Genomic DNA, 20,248 nt, shown 5'->3' on the forward strand with positions numbered 1-20,248 from the left:
CTGGTCTGCCCAGTGGACTCCCTCAGTCTCTGCCGGCCTGGGCCTGGGCAGAACTGTGCCCACATGACCGGCTGTGGCAGAAACCAGAACTGGGTTCTTGGCTTGCTTTCTGTGGTCTAGAAAGAGAACTGTACTATTATCCTTGGACTTATGAAATCAAGAAGGATGTCATCATAGGTTTTAAAATAATAATAATAATGTTATTTTTCTTTTAAATTCATAAAAAATTTGGGGGGTGCCTGGGTGGCTCAGTCAGTTAAGCATGTGACTCTTGATTTCAGTTCAAATCATGATGTCAGGGTCATGGGATCAAGCCCCATGTCAGGCTCTGCGCTCAGCGGGGAGTCTGCTAGACTCTCTCCCTCCCCCTCTGCTCCTCCCTGCCATATGTTCTTGCATGTGTGTGTGCACTCTCTCTCTCTCAAAATGAATACATCTTAAAAAAAAATAAATTCATAAAAATTTTAGTTTAAGCAGACTTTACCTACTCATCCTGTCAAACCAAGCCCTGTGCATTGGAAGATTTTATTTTTTAACCTCTAATTGTTTTTGGTCAAGAAATCTCCAAGTATAGTAGAAAAATTGAGAACTACAGTTAAATAGAAGAAAAAAATAATCTGTACTCCTGCCATATAGAAACAACCATAATTAATACTTTGTTGAATGTTCTGTATCCATGGATATGTATTAATCAAAATAGGGTCAGTCTGTATAGGCTGCTGTGTATGGAGCTTTTCATTCAGGTATTTCCATGATCTTTTACATCATCTTTTTTTAACTCTCTAGAAAGGATGAGCCATCATTTCTCTAACCAGGCCCTGGCTGTGGGGTTTGTTAGTGTCTTGTGCCACCTCTTTGGCTTCCAGCCTGGGCCTAAGTGCTTTCTCCTTCCTGTTGGTTCTGTTCAAGTTTGCTTGAGGCAGCAAAGTGCGATGAGAAGAATAATGGCCCCAGCGCTTGAATCTGGGGAGTCAGGAGGCGGGTGGGGAAGAGAGTGGGCAGGAGGGCCCAGGGAAGATGTGTCGGAGGAAACGACTGTCACTCAAGTCTCCTTTCTTTCTGAGTCTCACCTAGAAAAGGAGAGATTGAATTATCTCAAAGACTTCAGTTCCTTTCATATGTGGTGCTGTTAGCACCAGGCATTCCCTGCCAACAGGCTCTGCCAGAGATCTGAGCAGGGGAAGAACCTGGATATTTCTTTAAGATTGCTGTCCTGGCTGTTTGATGCAGGTCTGGGGAAGGTTTGGGGAGTAGGGGTTGAAACCAGACTGAAGCAGGGGGGACAAGCACATGAACCAGAGCCTCTGGGCTGCCTGGGGCTAGGACAGTCATGTGGAATCTGCTTCTCGAAGCAAAAAACCTTCAGATTATTCTGTGGATCCTTTTTTTTTTTTTTTAAGCAAAATTAAGTAGGCATTTATTTTAAGGATTCTTCTTATAGATCTTATCTAGTATAATGGCTGATATCCTCAAGTTCAGGCCTAGAAGAGATCCAGACCCAGGCAGACAAGTCTCACTCTGACCCTGTGAGGCTGTGAGCAACCCTGGAGCTGCTTCTAATGCTTTGTGTCCTGGATGGAGCTGACATTTGGTGTCATACAAGTGACAGAGAGCCTTTATTTATCTATGGCTTTACATTGAACCATAAAATGTAGGGTAATGCCGTGAGTGGAAAGCATTTCTGAGTGGGGATGAGGCCATGTGACTAAAGCCTTCCCTTCCTCCTCATCTTACTTCATAATAGCAGCATCAGTAACAACAAACCCTTTCATTTGTACTACGAGCTCCAGCTTACAGTGTGACCTGTTCAGCACCCTCGAGCCATTGTATGCCTTAGCAGGGTACTCAGGTGCCCTGGCTTTCTAGCCAGTTCCCTTCACTTGGGGCTGGGCTGGGGCCCCCTGGAATGCTGGGAGAGAAACCAAAGGAGATGAGGGAATTGTGGGGTGACGGCTTGGAATATGTCCATAGCGCAAGGTGGAGCCAATGTCCATCTGTCTCTTTGCTCATTGGAGGCCTCTCTTGGTGAATAGGGTTGGAAAGGGACCTGTTGGGTCTAGTCTGGATCTTTCTCATTTAATATAATGGATTTAGAGGGATACTGTAGACTCAGGCTGAGGATTCCTGCCCATTTCTCTGTTCCTTGGATTTTAGCTCCAAATTTTTATTTTATTTTATTTTTTTGAGGATCCACCCTTATGTGGGTCAGGAATAGGTGCTTTTGCCCCCTTGCAAAACAAAACAAAACAAAACAAAACAAAAAACCCAAAACTCCAATTTGTGAGTTATGTGTATTTAAAATTACAGAAATAATTACTAAGCATATAAGTACAAAATGAAGTTCCTTTTCTTCACCCACCCCACTGAACTCCCTCTTTTTCCTCTATCCATTTCTCAATTGTGAACCTGTCTTAACAGTTTGGTCGGTATCCTTTTAGATCTTTCACTACACATGTATAAACACAAAGAGGTATTGTTGAGGTTATTGTTTTATCTTTTTAAAATATAAAACCAGGGACACCTGGGTGGCTCAGTGGTTGAGCATCTGCCTTTGGCTCAGGTTGTGATCCCGGGGTCCTGGGATTGAGTCCCATATCAGACTCACTGTGGGGAGCCTGCTTTTCCCTCTGCCTGTGTCTCTGCCTCTTTCTCTGTGTCTCTCATGAATAACTAAACAAAATCTTAAAAAAAAATAAATATAAAAACGGGACCATGCCGTTCTTTCTCCTTTCTTCTCTTTGTTTATTTCAACAGAATAACTGGGCAGTAGGTACCTGTTTCTCTGAAATCTCATTTCCTGCTCCAGGGGGAAAAGGATAAGAGTAGACTGTCCCAGCGATAATTTCTCTAAGTCCCTTGCTCTTTTGGGTGAGCCCTAGTGAGATGAAGTGACTGCCTTGGTTGTGATAGACCCGGGGCCTGCGTTCAGTTCTCCTGACTTTTACATTACTAGGACTATGTTTGTTTTCAATAGCGTCTTCGTGTCTTATCCCTCTAGATCCATTCTGCCCACATCCCCATGAAAATAGCAGTACAGGCTTGGAGCATGAAGAGCCTTGCTTCGGAGTCAGTGCCTGAAGGGCCTGGAGCCCACCAGGGCTCTTCAGTTTGAGTTTATCCAGCGTTTATTGAGTGGCTACTGTGTGCCAGGTGCTGGGGTTGGAGAGATGGCCTGGCTAGAGGGCCTGCTGGAGGGGGTCACTGACTGTCCTTTGTGTTCCTGGCAGAGTGGGGCTCCCTGGAGAGACTCTCATTGTCCCGAAGAGGGGCCCCTATTCTAGAACTGGGCCAAGAGACTGAGGGAGTCCCTATGGTCACAAGAGTGGGATGGGGGGTGGTCTGTGACTTCAACTGCCGCCATTAACCCCTGACTTCTGCTCTCTGCTCTGTCCCCGCCCCGACTTCCTCTCCCTCACCCCCCTTCTTTGTCCACTTGCGTCCATCTGTCTCTCTCTCTGTGTGTGGTTCCTGTCCCCTTCGCTCTGTTTTGTCACATCATCATTGCCCCTTTCCCTGTCACTTGTTCTCCTTCATGCTAATGCAGGCGTGCTGGTCACCATGACAACAGAGACAGGCCCCGATTCTGAGGTGAAGAAGGCTCAGGAGGAGGCCCCACAGCAGCCTGAGGCCGCTGCCACTGCTGCCGCTACCACTCCTGTGACCCCAGCAGGCCACGGTGGCCACCCAGAGGCCAACTCCAATGAGAAGCACCCGCCGCAGCAGGACACGCGGCCTGCAGAACAGGTGTGCACCTGAGAGCCTGGGAATCCCTCTTCCTGCCCGGCTGTCATCCAGGCCCAGTTCTTTGTGGGGAGGGAAGCTGAAAACTGAGATTTATTACCAACCTGCTACATCCAACCACTGTGCTGGGGATATTGTGTTCACTTTTATATTGAATTCTCCCAAGGCTACAGAGAGTGATGCACACATATAATATAATATATATTATATATATATTTAAATTAAGTTAGTGCTATGCCCATCATGGAGCTTGAACTCACGACCCTGAGTTCAGGAGTCACATGCTCTGCTGACTGAGCTAGCCAGGCACCCGCCCCTAAGAGAATGATATTACTGATATCTCCATTTCATGCTTGGGGAAATAGCAGCTCAGTGGATGAAATGAGCTACCAAAAGTCACGTTGCTCTACAGTGACAGATGGAAGTAAAATATAGATCTGATTCCCCAAACCCAGTTCTTTTAACCTTATTTTCCTACTCCTTAGACCTGTCCATTCTAGCCTGGCAAGCCCAGTATGACCCCAGAGCAAAATTCATCACCCCAAAGGGACAAAGGACTTGCTGAATCATCTAGCTGTTGAATTCACACCCCCTTCATTCATGGCAGGCCGAGAGGGCAAGGACTTGGTCAAGGTCATTGAGAGCATTGGTGGCAGTAAGGACTAGCTGGCAGGGCTCTGCCCTCCTTCCACGAGCTCTCAGCCTCACACTAGACCAGTGACACATGGGTAAGGAGAAGGCCACACAGATGCTCTGATAACTCACTGTAGGGAGCTAGGGCAGCTCCAGTTCTATGGGAACCTGCAGTGGCTGTCCCCCCCAAAGAAGCAGACCCCTTTGAGGAGCCCACCCTGTTGCACACAGGAGCTCTAACTCTCCTCCTGTGCATACCAACCATAGAAGCTGGTCATCCTGGGAGTCTTGGAGGGTGGTGACTCTCATTTTGGGGACCATCTTTGCCTTCTCTACTGCATCCTTGTTGTGTCTCATTTGGATGAAAGGCTGTGGTCTCAAGCTCACTGACCAGACTTTTCCCCATGTTGGACCTACAGAGCCTAGACATGGAAGAGAAAGGCTATGGGGAGGCCGATGGCCTGTCAGAGAGGACCACGCCCAGCAGAGCCCAGAAGTCACCCCAGAAGATTGCCAAGAAGTATAAGAGTGCCATCTGCCGAGTCACTCTGCTTGATGCCTCTGAGTACGAGTGTGAGGTGGAGGTAGGGAGCACCCCCCCCACCATCACCACATGCCTTGTCCCCAGCTAACTGGCCCCAGAGCCAGGGCAGGCTTCTGTGTGCACACAGACTGGGCCAAGCCAGAGAGCATCCATTCTTCATGGAGTCCTGGACCGACTGCAGCATCCTGGAGAGATGACCTGGCTGGCCCTCCTTTGTACAGATGGTGGCACTGAGGCCCAGAGAGGGCTGTTACGATTGCAAATAGAATTAGACGAGGCAGAGGGTTGGTGCCAGGAAAAGGTTTCTCAGGAGGGCTGTACCTTGGCAAGGAGTCACCATCCAAGGACCGATCTCTAGCCCAGTAGGCCTATGGACTGGGCTCTTCAGTCTCACCTAGAAGACACGAGTATTTCAACTAGAATCGTTTTTATGTTTTTATTGGTGGGGGGTGAGGAAGACAGGGATCTTCTCCTATGAATGCCCCTGTCCAGGGCAGCAGGACAGACTGATCACTTGAGGGTTCTGTGGTATGGGTAACCCCTGGGCATAGAGAGGTGGCCCATTGGAAGGACTCCCTCACTCAGGCCATGTAGAAACCCTGTGGTGTGATCCTGTCCCACTGTGAGTAGTGGGGCAGACACCTCCTGTCTGGGGTCAGCCGTCCCGGCCCCACATTTGCTGTCTCCTTTTCCTATATAGTCTAGGACTCCCACCCTAATTCTGAGCCCTCACTCATCCCCTTAGAGGGTCCACCCCAGTCTAGGCATCAGTCCTGGCCCTCTCCATGCGTATGAAAGAGGCCAGAGGGTGGCCTTACCTGAAAGTTACAGGAACCACCTCCCTTTCTCTCTGGTGCCCTCTGGTCCTAAGGGATATGACTTATTTCTGGGCCCTGGTGGGCTGGGTCCCTCTTCTCTTCAGGGTTGTTTTTTGTTTTTGTTTCTTTGGGGTTTTTTTAGTGCTTATCGCTTCCATAGGAGGATTTCAAGGTGAACATTTTGCCTACTCCTAGGCAACAGAAAGGAATATTATCTACCTGTTCTCTCCTACCCACACCAGCCACAAGATGCTGTTTCAGCTTGCTCCAAGAGCACAGAGAGTTTGGCTGAGGCCAGGTCCATTCTCTCTGAAGGATTCTTCCAGACTCACGAACCCCTTGACTTCCCGTACTTCCATAGTCAGGCCAGGTTCCAGTCCCTGGTGACCTAGCCAGGCCTTGTAGGAATCTCACACTCTCTCTGGAGTCCCCTCTCTCTTTGGACAGTGACTGCTTCACATTCTCCCAGCCTTTGGTCCCTTTACTGTTGCTCATTTTCAAACCTGTGGGGTTGAAGTACCCAGCCAGGCTCTGTGCTTCGTCCTTCTGAATCCAGAGGCCCAGATGGTGGTTCAGAGAGGTACTGAGCCTGGCTGTCTGAGAGTGGTGGGAGAAGGTGGCCCTAATAGTGCTGTATCCCGCTGAGGCTGATGTAGGCCCCAGGAGCCCCTATAACAGCCTTACTTGCTGTCCAGGTAAGGGGTGGCACTCCAGGCTGGGCTGCCCTGGATTTCACTCAGACTCAGTGGAAGGGGAGAGCCAGGGAAGGAGAGTCACGCTGTGATCCCGAGTCTTAGGCCCTCCCCTCCTCCCCTGCCCACATCCTTCCTATTTCAGGTGGCTTCTCTGCCTCTTACACCCAAAGCTTAGACTTGGTTTTCTGCTCCTTTGGTCAAAGTTAACCTCCTTCTCTTAATCTGTGTAAAGGAGGGGGAATTGGTCAGCCCCCCTCCTCACTCCCCAAAGCATTTCGAAGGGTCTAGGAGGACCCTAGGAGGGTTTGGAAGAAGGCAATTGGTGAGCTGGGTGTTAGTGTCTCCCAGGATCTGGCAGGACTTGGAGAGCAGGGCAAGGTGGGTGGCAGGAGGAGTGCTGAGATCCTCTTGAGATGCTGGAAGACTCTGGGGGGTTTCAAGTAGTCCTGGTAGAGCCCCCACCCCCACCCCCACCCCCACCCCCACCGTGTGGTGTGTCCCAGCCTCACAGCAGCTCTGCTCTCCTCTTCAGAAACATGGCCGGGGCCAGGTGCTGTTTGACCTTGTCTGTGAGCACCTCAATCTTCTGGAGAAGGACTACTTCGGCCTGACTTTCTGTGATGCTGACAGCCAGAAGGTATCTGTGCTGGGGAGCGGAGTTGGCATGGGAGGGCCACTGTGGGGGAGACCTCTTCTCATAGGCCCCCCCAGTCCTGACCACATCCCATGCCATCCATCCATCCTCAGACCCTTGTTAAGTGCCTTTTACCCCTTCTAGGAGTAGGTTTGCATATCCCCCTACCTCAGCCCACCCTATCTGTCTCAGTTCTCTGCCTCCACCCCTCCCACCTCATCCTTTCTTGGGGACCTGCAAGTCACCCCTCAGATGGGTATCTGGAGAGCCATGGCCTGGCTTCCTGGGGGAACAGAGGCACTTCCTACAGCACCCCATTTCCACCCTTGGGAGGCTCCTGTCTGGGTTTCCTCCTTCTCACTGGTCCCACTATGGTGGCCCACCCTACTGCCTAGGGCAGTGCCAGCCCCAGGTCCAGGAGCCCAAACCCTGTGGCAAATCCGGGCCTCATCCCCACATCTCCCTGTTCCAATGGGCCCAGACAGCTCAGCCCAAGAAGGGTGTTCTGTGCCAGGGGCTGTTGACAGGCCATTTCAGGATGTCTCTCTGTCTCCTAGCCCTCTCTGGCCCTCTCCTCCATCTTCCCTCTAAAGCACCCTGTCTTCTCTTTCAGAACTGGCTGGACCCCTCCAAGGAAATCAAGAAGCAGATCCGGAGTGAGTGGCCTGTTGTGGTTAGGAATTCTGTAGAAGGGAGGGTGGGGGCTCCTGGCTGCATGTGCTGTTCCCTCTTCCTTGGGGAAGTGCATTCAGACCCATGAGTTCATTCGCTGTGCACAGCAGATTTTGGGGGAAGGCAGGGCGTTGTCTTATAAATGGAAGCCTGAAGCAGGGACAAGAGAAATGACCATCTAGCATCACATAGCAGGTTAGCAGGGGAATCACAGATGCATCTGGGATGACAGCTCTAGAAGGAACTAATCACAAGGGGACAAATTGATGGCCTGAAAACAGCCTCCCTCCTGTCCAAGGCAGGTATAGACGCCTGTGACAGGTGATCCTTGACTCAGCTCAGAATCCTCATCCATGCAGCACTGCAGACCACTGCCAGCTGATAGGGAGTTGACGTGTTAGGGAAGAGCAAGGCCTGGCCTGGTCTGGGCCATCTTCTGTGTTTAATGGTGGGTGGCTGAGGCCTAGAGAGAGGCAGATGCTTACCTAAAGTCACAGAGTAAACTATTGGCCAAGCCAGGTCTAAAGCCCTGGCCTCCCAACACCATCCTGCTCTCTTCAAGGCCTGGGGTGAAGAGACAACCTGTCTTTTCTGGCCCAGAGAGGAAAGGCATATTGTGAGGGGTGGAGCAGCCTTCCAATGGCAGAAGGGGGGAGGTAGGTGGCCTCAGCCAGGGGCCATACAGTGGGTGGAGACCTGGTGCCTAGAGGCAGAGATGCCTCCACTGGGAGCCCCTCCCCCTTGGCTGTGTTTGGACTCCCTGGTCCCTGGGGCTGGGAAGCAGAGCCTGTTGCCATGACAGCAGGCAGCTGGGCCCAGGGATGCCAGCTGACTCTCCGGGAGGGGCAGGAGGGATTCTTCCTGTAGGCTCCTGTCAGTTGAAGACAAAGAGGCAGGCACGCAGACGGAGCCTGCTCCTCTGGGGCTGACAGGGCCCTAGGCCTGGGCTTTGGGCTGTCCCTAGGAGTCCTGGCCCAGCTGGGAGGCCTGCCTCTCATGCCTGAAAGAATTGGAACACATACAGACAGCCGAGTGTGTGGTTTGAGGAGGACGGGAAGCTTAGAACGGAGAAGCAGATAACAGGATCCTTGGAGCTCGGCATCTTTCCCCAGAGCGGGGAGTCGGTCCCCCATCTCGGCAGCCCTGGCCAGCGCAGCCCAGGCGGGGGTGAATGGTTGCCACTGGTGGCCACCTCAGGTCATGGAGGAGAGGTCCTGCCTCCTTCAGTAGAGCCACAGTCTCCATCCCTACCCCTGGAACTTCTGCCCATTCATCTTTGTTCTGCCTTCTGGAGCCCCCATGAAACAATTTTTTTTAAGATTTTATTTTTAAGTAATCTCTATACCCAACATGGGGCTCAAACCCACAACCCCGAGATCCAGCATCACATGTTTCACTGACTGAGCTAGCCATGCACCCACCAATTTTTGTTCTTTTCTTTGTGACAACTCCTCAGCTTCCTGAAGGGGAGGGCATCATGAGTCCTTGTGTCCTGGGCTTCAGAGCTGGCTATATGTCCTCCCAAATCTCTGTGCCTGTCAATGAGGGCATGGTGGGGGGTGGGGGGGGCACCTCTCTGGGCTCCTGCTTTTCCTTGGCAAGTGGATTAGTGATTCATGCCTCACAAGGCAGGGTGCCAGTTATATGTGGACAGCGCCCAGCACATAGTAGGTGCTTCCCTGACATAGTCTGGTGTGTTGGTTGAAAGATACGGGAGTCAGACTGCCTGGATTTGAATCTTGACTCCAACACTACTTACCTTTAGGGTTGTTGTACAGAGTAAATGAGCTCTTATGTGCCCCACACCTGGAATGGTGCCTGCACATAGCAGCACCCAGTATATATTATCTATTATTACTATTACCATTATTATTATTATTATTACTACTACTACTTCTACTACCACTATGATGACTACTACTACTATTATTCCTGAGACAGGGTTGCTCTCTTGGTGGCTGCTTTTTCTAAGTCAGCTGTGGTCAGGAGCTTGGCTTCTGGGGTCTGATGACCAGAGGTTACATCCCTGTTCTCCACTACTGATTAGCTAGCTCAGTGATCCCAGGAGGGGGCTTACCCCCTCAGAATCTTCATCTATAAAAAGAAAACTAGCTCAGGATCGCTATGAAAATCAAACTCCTATATGTGTACATATAGTTCTTAAAAGTGAAGTGACCAGCACTTAGTAAGTGCTGGAGACATTACAGCTGTATGGGGAAGGTGACGATGACCACAGGGACAAGTGACAGCATGGCCTCCAGCCTTAGTGACCATGCTCTTCCCAGGCTGGCCCTTGCTTTCTCACATTGTCAGGGGCCTTTTCAGAGCCTCAGAGGTGGTCTAGATTGTTCTAGATTGGAGCCTTTCCCTAAGTCCTCCTCTCTCTTGTGTGGTCATCCCTTCTCTTGGCTTGCAGAGCCTATTTCCAGCTAAAGCCTCAGCCTTTATCTCTATCTGTACCTATATGTGTACTATGAATTGCTTGTATTTCAGTATGGAGGTTAACATTTATCCCTGTGAAATCCCTTTGCTGCTTTCCATTCATTACGTTTGCCTTTTAGGTCCTGCCTAGAACCCCATTCTGCCATCAGAGATGGAGCCGACCCAGCAGAGGGCAAAATCTTACAAAGAGTGTCCCTAAGAACAATAATCTGGCAGGATGCCCTATGAGAAATGGACACAGCAGGTTAAATAAGTTTGGGAAACCCTTAAATGCACATGCAATTTACAATGGCTCTGAGAAGTCCAAAGCTAGGGAGCCCATATATTTATCCATTTATTTTAAGATTTATTTATTTAAGAGTAGGGAGAGGCAGAGGGGGAGAGAGAATCTCAAGCAGACTCAGCACAGAGCCTGAGCATGGAGCCTAACTTGGGGCTCGATCCTGAGGCCCGAGACCATGACCTGAGCCGAAACCAAAACCCTGACACTCAACTGACTGAGCCACCCAGGTGCCCCTGGAAGCCCATTTAATGTGACCTGTTTTCTTACCATGAATGTCCTGTAGCATAGACTTTGGTGTGGAGGAGGGAGCACAGGCTTCAGAGCCAGGAGGCTGGGGTCTGTACCCCAGCATTGCTGCTTCCTAGCTGAGTGATCTTGGGCTGGCCACTTTACAGCCTGGGCCCCAGTGTTCTCATTTGCAAAATGGGGATAGTCATCAGACTCACTCATAGGATTGTTGCAAGGTTTACTGAAGCGTTGTTTGTGATCACCAGTAGACCTGGCATGCACCATTGGTTTTCTTTCTTTCCACCTTCTTTCCCACTGCTAGGTCACAAGTCTTTCAACTTGGGCCTTATTCTTCTCATCTTTCAAGTGGGAATAGTAGTCCAGGTTTTCTGACTGGATTGTCCCAAAATTATAGATATGAGAAAACTTTGAGAAATTGCCTGTGGGATGGTGCATCTGGGCTACCCACTGGGGGGATGGGGCCTCTCTGATTGTTCTCTTTCTTCTCCTCTCAGGCAGCCCCTGGAATTTTGCCTTCACAGTCAAGTTCTACCCCCCTGACCCTGCCCAGCTGACAGAAGATATCACAAGGTAAGGGCTGTGGAGGGGTGGGGTGGGCATTCTAGCCACATGACTAGGAATGAGGGCACCTGGTGCTGGTAGGCATGTGGACAGTAAATGATGGCAGTTGCAAAGTCAGATACCCAGTGAGGCCAGATAGCATCACCAAAGGATGCTGACTCTGTGCGAGAGGAAGTGATTCAAACACAAGTGGTCAGTCACAGCAGACCATCCACTTTAGAGGGGGAGGCATCCCAGGCAGCATCAGGATCCATGTCATTGATTGACATTGAAATTCAAGGGGACATGTGCCATCTCAAACAATTGCTGTTCAGCTCCAGCCATCCCTGCCACATGGGAACAGGGCCCCGTTGTTGAGGTGGAGCTAGATATTTGAGATGGAGCTAGATATTTAAGAGTAAAATCCACAGTTTTAAAATATTGGGACTAATTCAAACTTTTTAAAAACATGGTGGAGGCCATCTCTGGATGGGACAACCCAAACATGTCCGAAGGCTGATGTTCTGAGTGGACCACCATTTTTGACTTTGGGGATAATGAGGGAATAGAGCGTAGATGCCTTTGCATGTAGGAATTTGGTCCCATATGCTGCCCTATGTACCTGTCAGGCATGTGACATCCCTGCCCCATGGAGGCAAGTCTGGGATGAACCATCTCATTGTGCCTCAAGGCCAGTAAATAATGTGGCCTGGAAGGAGGGGCAAAGCATTTTTCTTCAGAATGAGAACTTCTGTGGGTCTCATCCTGCCTTTGGAATCAGAACAGGGAGAGGCCCTTCTCTTTATCTAAGCCCCTTCCAAAGGGATAGTCTCACTTCATGATATCCGGGGGCTGTGTCATCCATGTGCTGAGCCCGGCATTTCACCAACAATAAAATGTGGGCATGGAGTTATTCCTACAGTAGGGGAGGGGCTCCTAAGCCAACCTCCCTCTCCCATTGGGTCCCTCCTGAATGTTGGCTGCCTGTTTGCCAAGCAACGGGCCACAGGCACAATGCCAGCTGGCCTTGGGGGATAATATGGATGTCCCTGGGATAGACCTGAAACCTTGGCCTCATTAGCCCTGCTCTAACCCCTAAGGTCATCTTGGGTTCAAGATTCAGCAACAGGGTCTCAACTTCATTTCCAAGAGGACTGAGAGCTATAGAACCAGCTCAGTCTCCAGTCTTACCCACGGTATTTCTTCTCTTTGTACCAGATCCTGGGTATTGAGCTTCTAGGGACACCAGGAGGGAAATTAGCCCGGCTTAGCATGGGTGACCTCAGGGAATGGGGTGGTAGTAGCAGCTGATTTAGTCAAAAATATTCAGGCCTGAAATAAACTGGTCAGAGTGACAAATTGATTGAAATGAAATATTGGTCAGAGTGTTTGGCAGTGATCTTCAAATTTTTAGACTTGAACAAAATGCCCTTAAGCCCACTCTTAATGCCTGTGATGTTTGAGCTGCTACTGATGCTGAGCCTAGGCCTTGGCCCTGAATATGCACTGAGGCCACATATACTTTTTGCGAGAGTTTTGTGCCATGGAGCAGTAAAAATTATACTGAGTAAAAACCACTTAAAAGGAAAAGAAATAGGCAATTGAAAACAATGATGAAACATGGCAAAATGGGCAAGGACACATCCTTGGCTAAGAACGAACTGAAACTTTTTTTTTTTAATGCAATTAATTGAAAAAGCAATAAAAATAGTTTAAAATGAATCTAAAAATTGTAAAAGTGTGCATAAAGTTATAAAAAAATCATATCCTTGTGGTTGGAAATGTTTCTTTTAAAGCAATTTGTTTTTAGACGATTCACTTAGAGCTGGAGGCAAAGTAAAGTTTTGAGAAAACATTGGTAAACAGGTTTGTCCTGGCTGTAGAATGCAGTACAGAAGTTAAAATGAATGAGATCAGGTGGTTTGTGCTGATCTGGGAAAGACACTAGGCACATAGATGGGTGTGAAAAAGCAAGCTGTAGAGTCAGATGTATCATTTGATACTGTGTACATGTTAAAACCCATGAATCAAAACACATACATTTCTGTATATCCATGAGGGAGAAAGGTCTAGAACACCACACGGATAATAGGGGTGACCTCTGGGGGAGGGGATTAGGGCTGAGGATGGACATCAAGAGGAAGTTTAGAATTATCTCTAGAGTTTACATTTGTTCTACAGTAAGAATATAATTAATTGTATGATTAAAAATATATAATATTTTTTAAAACTGGCCAGCAAAATAGTCCTATTTAGCTTGAAAATGAGTTAGAAATTTAAAATATTCCCACAGTAGGAAAAAAAATTCCTCAAAGTTAGAAGTTAACAAAATGCTTAAAGCCACATGAAATGGGACAAAACCATCTTTTAGGACACACTTACATTATCAAACGCCTGAAATGCCAGTGTCTAGGAAGGTTCCTAATTCTACCGAGCTAGGTGTTGATCAGTTTGGTTCTGATGGGTGGGTGGGCAGTGGTGCTGAGGGCATCTAGGGAGGGAGGGGGGCCCGTGCCCATGGCCACTCTCCCCTGTTTCCAGATACTACCTGTGCCTGCAGCTGCGGGCAGACATCATCACGGGCCGGCTGCCCTGCTCCTTCGTCACACATGCCCTGCTAGGCTCCTATGCTGTGCAGGCCGAGCTGGGCGACTATGACGCTGAGGAGCACATAGGCAACTATGTCAGTGAGCTCCGCTTCGCCCCCAACCAGACCCGGGAGCTGGAGGAGAGGATCATGGAGCTGCACAAGACATACAGGTTTGGGCCTGCGCCCAGGGTCTCCCCTGGCTTCTCAGCTATTGGCTAGGGCCCCAGGTGCTGTGCTCTAAGTCCCTCACCTGGCTTTGCCCTCGACTGGAGGTGCATCTGAGAGTAAATCATCTCATCCCACTGCATCTATATCCAGTGGGAATGGTAGTAATTATCTGTGTGACCTTAAATGACCGCAGGTTCTTAAGCTCCTGTATGGGTGTAATAATTCCCTGCCCTTGGACTCTGAGGATCAGTTTTTTTATCTGCCAACTGGAGAGAATCATCACTATCATGTGCCCCTGGGGAAGTATCCTGATGTCTTGGTCTTGGTGTAAAGTTCAAAAGCTTGCGCTCTGAAGCCGGACTGCCCAGGTTCACATTCTTGGCTCTGCCACTTTCTACCCAGGGAATCTGGGCAGGTCATTTCACTTCCAGGTGCTTGAATTTCCTCATCTGTTCAGTGTGGGTGCTAATAGAACCTGCCTTGTAGTGCTGTTGGGGGCTACATGGCACATAATACAGACAACATGTATTCGTTGTTGCTCTGTGATCTTAGGGGTTGGATAGTTGATTGCACAACACAAAGCACCTTATTCTAGGAGTTAGAAATTGACTAACCTGATGGGTCACTGTAGGGCTTGTGATTTAACTTATCAGTCCCAATTTTCACTTGGATATGTACGGCTTTAGGTTATTCATGTGACTCATGGTTGGTATTTAGGGCAGGAGAATTCATTGTGCAGGATGTTTGGCATCCCTGGGTGCCAGGCACTAAATGCCAGTACACACCCTTGCAGTCATCATAACAACCGCCGAGATGCCCCCTCCCCCATTCATTCCCAAATGCTGCTGTAAGGTCGGTACCACCCCTGAGGGGAGCCCCTGGAACTAAATGGTCTCAAGGATCCCTTCAGTTTGGAAGTGCTTTGGGCTCCAAGGCCAGGGTTGTTATGGGAACTCAATGTGATAAATGACATGAAGTGCATCGTAAACTGTAAAGTACTGTGCATGTGGGAGGGAGCATGGTGAAATTCTCTCATTGCTAATGAGGATAGGAGGCCCAAGGAGGGTTGTGTCCTGGGGGCTGCATCTGGAGAGGAGGCCGAGGGCCAGATGTAGAGGGATTGTGTATGGGGGTGGGGAAGAGAGCCTGCTGGAGTGTGATGGATTGCTAGGTTCCGAGTCGCAAGTGTCTCTCTCAGAGACTTGCATACCACCTCTGACTGGTTAGTAGTGACTGTGTTGAGCGGGATACTGAAACCATACAACTGGTTAGCAGTGTCAGCCCGAGCTTGGGAGTAGGGGGTGAAGGCCTGCCTGCCGTCTGTCACCCCGGTTGTAGGTAGCAAGATATGTTAGGTATTTGCATGAATCCTAATAATTCAGAGAAAGAAGCTCATATATGGGCTGGAGAAATGCTAATGGCCATCCCTTTAGCTTTGACAGCACTTTTAACTGAAAGCCCTTGGACATCTAGTGTCCAGGTGTCTCCCAGGGCAGCTCACTGAGGCACACAGAGCAGAGCACACTGAAGCCCCAGGGATACGTAAGTGAAGTGGTTGGGAAGGAGCACACACTGGAGCCACATTGTCTGGATTCAAGTCCCGACTTTGCTACAAAGGCAAATTATTCAGCCTCTCTGTGCTGGTTTCTCTATAAAGTGGGAATAATGATAACCCCCTACCTTACAGAGGATTCAGTGAATTCATGCACGTGAGGTGTTTGGAACAATGACCAGCACATGGTGTTCACTAAACAGTAGCTATGGCTAAATGGAAGATGTACAGTTTCCTGGCAGCCAAGGCAAAGAAGGAACTTGATGATTATATAACCCTCCTGTCAGAAAGGACAATGTGCACCTGCTCCTCAGGCAGGATTAAGTGGTTTCTGATACAAGATTCTGAGAGAAATCTCTTACGTGGGTACTAATTTAGGAGCCCCTGGGTGATTATAATGAACAATGGCTTCGCAGTCATGGAGAAGCAGAATTTATGGCTCATGTTTAAATCCATGGTAGAATGAAGCAGAAATTCCAACTCTCGGCTCATCCCTTGAATACTTGCTGGAGAAGACAAGATTGGACCTGAGCTTTGGCAACAGGAGGGGGTTGGGTAGACTGAAGCAAGGGCTGAGAACAGAGGGGAGGGACTCGATGAGGCCTAGCCACATGCACACTCTAGAACATTGCTGTCCTAGAATTACAGGTTCTGATCATGGCAACCTTCAATCAGCAAGACTTAGGCCAGGGCCTTTTCCATGGCTACCTGTGATCATGTTCTTTCCCTTAGGGGCATGACTCCGGGAGAAGCAGAAATCCACTTCTTAGAGAACGCCAAAAAGCTTTCCATGTATGGAGTAGACCTGCACCATGCCAAGGTACTGGTGGGTCCCAGGGTCCCCCTAGCACCTATGTGTGTCCCTGGTGCTTCTAGAAGGCTTGTGCTAGACTCTGTTCCCTCCAACCTGAAGCCTTTTATATTCTTACTTCTCTTTCCTCAAAATTCCATAACCCTTTATTTTCCCATAATCTTTTAACTTTTCTATATCCATATTGTATTATGAACGTATTTGTACCACTACTAGATTGGGAGCATTATGAGAGAAAGACATAGGCTTTCTTTTATTGTTTACCATGATGTAATTTTATTTATTTAGTTAGTTAGTAAGCTAAGGTTTTTTTATGTGTTCAAATTCAATTAATTAATATATAGTGTATTATTAGTTTCAGATGTAGAGTTCAGTGATTCATCAATCTTACATAATACCCAGTGCTCATTACTTAGTGCCCATCACCCAGTTACCCCATCTTACTACCCACCTCCCCTCCAGCAACCCTCTGTTTGTTTCCGATGATTAAGCATCTCTCATGGTTTGTCTCCCTCTCTGACTCTGTCTTGTTTTACCTTTCCCTCCCTTCCTCTATGATCCTGTTTGTTTCTTAAATTCAGCATATGAATGAGATCATTTGGTAATTGTCTTTTTCTGATTGCCTTATTTCACTTAGCATACATAATACCCTCTAATTCCATCCATGTCATTCCAAAGGGCAAGATTGCCTTTTTTTTACGCTGAGTAGTATTCCATTGTATGTGTGTGTATGTGTGTGTGTGTGTGTGTGTGTGTATGCATACATACACACCACATCTTCTTTATCCATTCATCAAGACATAGGCTTTCATTTATTTCTGTATCCTTAGCACATAGCACATGGCCAAGCACCACATCGGTGCCACTAAATGTCGGTGAATCAAAGATTGAGTGATTGACAGAGAGAATGATCAGACCTAGGAATTGAGTGAATGAATGAATGACTATGTGAGATTGGCCCAGGGGCTCCCCAGCCTGCAGGCTCAGACCCTGATCCTGAGGGCTCATCAGGGAGGGGTTTCAGGCTGTATGGCATGCATGGACCCTGGCCTGCCATTCCATGGTATCTTCTCATGCAGGACTCTGAGGGCATCGACATCATGTTGGGAGTCTGTGCCAATGGCCTGCTCATCTACCGGGACCGGCTGAGAATCAACCGTTTTGCCTGGCCCAAGATTCTCAAGATCTCCTATAAGAGGAGTAACTTTTATATCAAGATCCGCCCTGGGGAGGTGAGCTTGCCTTAGGAACCCCTCCGCACTAGAATTGGCTATAACAGCTGAACCTGGGTTTTTTTCCTACATAGGATACATGGAGAGGGGTGCTGGGGTACTGTGTAAGGAGAGAGCACTCTTCTGCTGGGGCTCTCTGCATAGACTTTATGCCTTAGGTACGTGCCTCCACACATACACCACACACACACACACACACACACACACACACACACACAGGAGCACACATATAAAGATAACCACATATATTCAGGTTATACAGATCAATGAATGCCTGCCCGTTCTTATCCATGTATCTGCTTACATATAGTATTCGAGTATGTGCACATACCAAAATTCACAAACCTCCCCACACACACACACAAACATGTGTATGTCCAACCTCCACATCTCACCCATCAAAAAGTCCATTGGTTTGTACCTCTAGAATAAACATATCCATCTACTTCTGTCTTTCTGCACTGCCCCAGCCACCAACAGCCACCATCTCTCACCTACATCTCTGCACAGTGCCCTTCCCCATCCTTATAGCTCCAATGCTGTGTCAGGCCATTTTCCCCATGACTACTAAGGAGAGATTAAAAGTCCCTTCTATCAGATCACATCTGATGGGATCAGATGACCATCCCCCACTCCTGCTCCTTAAACCTTTCAAGAGCTCTCTGGCTCATGGGCTACCATCTGAACTCCAGATGTGGCTGCCTGCCTCTCCCACATATCTCTGCCCCATGCGTACTGTGCTCCCACCCCTTTGGCTTTCTCTGACATTCTAGAATGAGCCAAGCTCTTTCGTGCCTCCAGCTTTTTGCTTTTGATGTCCCTTCTACCTGAAATTCTCTTCCCTGCCTTCTCACATAGCTGGTTTCTTCCCCATCCTTCTTCACATAGCTGGTTCCTTCCCCATCCTTTGGATGTCTGCTCCAAGATCACTTGTTTAGAGGGCATCCCCGGATCACCCTTTCTAAGACAGATCCTGATCCCTGCACCTGTCCAGGTTTTCTCTCACATCACACAGCTCTGTTCATTCCCTTCACGCCCCCTTATCAGTGTCTGAAATGATCTTGTTTACTGATTTATTATCAGAGCACCCCTTGCCCGTCCCCAAGAATCTTCTGTCTTGGTCACCATGGTGTCTCTTGCTTAGCATTGAACCTGCTGCTGAGTAAGGGCTTAGTCCACTTTGTTGAATAAATGAATGAATACATAAATAAACAGGCCAGAGTCGCACATGCCTGAGAAGAGATTCAGAAAGGATAATTCAGTGGTGAGAGAGTCCAGGCCTTGCTTCTAACTCCCCCTCCTTGGTTTTGCAGTATGAGCAGTTTGAGAGCACAATTGGCTTTAAGCTCCCAAACCACCGGTCAGCCAAAAGACTGTGGAAGGTCTGCATAGAGCACCACACATTCTTCCGGTGAGCCTGACCCTGGGGTGGGGCCATGGGGGACGGGCAGAGGCTGTGAGTGTATATATGCAGGAGAAGGAAGTAGGAGGGAGGGGCCCTAGGAACCCCTCACTCCCCAGGTCTCTCCCTTTATGGATTGCTTTGAGCTGTAGCTGGTGGGACCATGGGGTGAAAGGCCAGCTGTAGTCCAGCCTTGGGCCTGGCAGTGTAGGCCTAATCGCCTCTCCTCACATACTCCCTTCACAGGCTGGTGTCGCCTGAGCCCCCACCCAAAGGCTTCCTGGTGATGGGCTCCAAGTTCCGGTATAGTGGGAGGACCCAGGCCCAGACCCGCCAGGCCAGCGCCCTCATTGATCGGCCTGCACCCTTCTTTGAGCGTTCCTCCAGCAAACGGTACACCATGTCCCGCAGCCTTGATGGAGGTATGCCCCAGACTGGCAGTTGGGAAGTGTGGTGTTTAGCGGGAAGTGGGGGTGTGCTGGCTTCTGTGGAATGAGCAGTGAATGAGGTGGGCACCTTACAAGTTGATTTGCACCAGGCCGGGTGGCCCAAGGGCACTGTTGCCCTGGGGCAGCTCTTGGTGGTCTTGTCCAGCCTATGGCATCACTCTCACTGGAATGGGACCTTGCCACTCTCTGGACTTCCTCAACTTCCTGAGGCATGACCTCTTGGGGTCCCAGGTTCAGCCACATGGTTTTCTGGGTCCCCTGCCCACAACACTTAGTAATTCACAGATTGTCATCATACCAGGAAAATGGTATAGTGATTGCAGTGTGGAGCTGGTGATGCTTTTCTTGACTGGAGGCTGAAGGGTTGGTTTTTCCCAGCCATTTCTTTTGGTTCTGATGAACTGATTGACATCTAACCATGTGGTGCTCTCCACTGCCCTCATGCCTGTTGGCATTCACAGGTGCCCTTTATGACAATTGACCCTACATTGTCCTATATTGAGCTAAGGTTTCTCAAAACATGGTCTGTAGACCACCTGCATCAGAATCACCTGTGAGCTGGTTAAACATGAAGATTCCCAGGCCCTGGTCCAGACCTGAATTGGCACTCAGAGTCCAGGACTCTACCCAGGATATGCACACTGGAGTTGGTAGGAGAGGTTCAGAAGCCATATGAGCATTAGGGAGATTGTTAGATCTGAGTTCAGATCTCAGCCTCCATATTCAGTAGCTGCTCTACAGATCAGGAAATGGTCCATAAATATCCATACATGAATGGATGGGAGGTCTTGAG

At 48.9% G+C, this 20,248-nt stretch overlaps 1 protein-coding gene across 26 annotated transcripts in view; it reads left to right on the forward strand.

Moving 5' to 3' along the window:
- The window catches only part of EPB41L1 (erythrocyte membrane protein band 4.1 like 1), a 143,547-nt gene that overhangs the window by 83,639 nt on the left and 39,660 nt on the right, over positions 1-20,248 (forward strand). For all 26 annotated transcript variants that reach the window (XM_025469924.3, XM_025469930.3, XM_049100182.1 and 23 more), the window contains 10 exons: positions 3,545-3,744; positions 4,794-4,958; positions 6,964-7,068; positions 7,679-7,721; positions 11,206-11,281; positions 13,793-14,011; positions 16,294-16,381; positions 17,452-17,604; positions 18,918-19,015; positions 19,253-19,428. In XM_025469924.3, the coding sequence (XP_025325709.1) occupies positions 3,545-3,744; positions 4,794-4,958; positions 6,964-7,068; positions 7,679-7,721; positions 11,206-11,281; positions 13,793-14,011; positions 16,294-16,381; positions 17,452-17,604; positions 18,918-19,015; positions 19,253-19,428 (1,323 nt within the window). Of the gene's footprint in view, positions 1-3,544; positions 3,745-4,793; positions 4,959-6,963; positions 7,069-7,678; positions 7,722-11,205; positions 11,282-13,792; positions 14,012-16,293; positions 16,382-17,451; positions 17,605-18,917; positions 19,016-19,252; positions 19,429-20,248 lie in introns of those variants that run through there.

Source organism: Canis lupus, chromosome 24 (assembly GCF_003254725.2).
Source record: "Canis lupus dingo isolate Sandy chromosome 24, ASM325472v2, whole genome shotgun sequence".
Taxonomy (NCBI): Eukaryota; Metazoa; Chordata; class Mammalia; order Carnivora; family Canidae; genus Canis; species Canis lupus.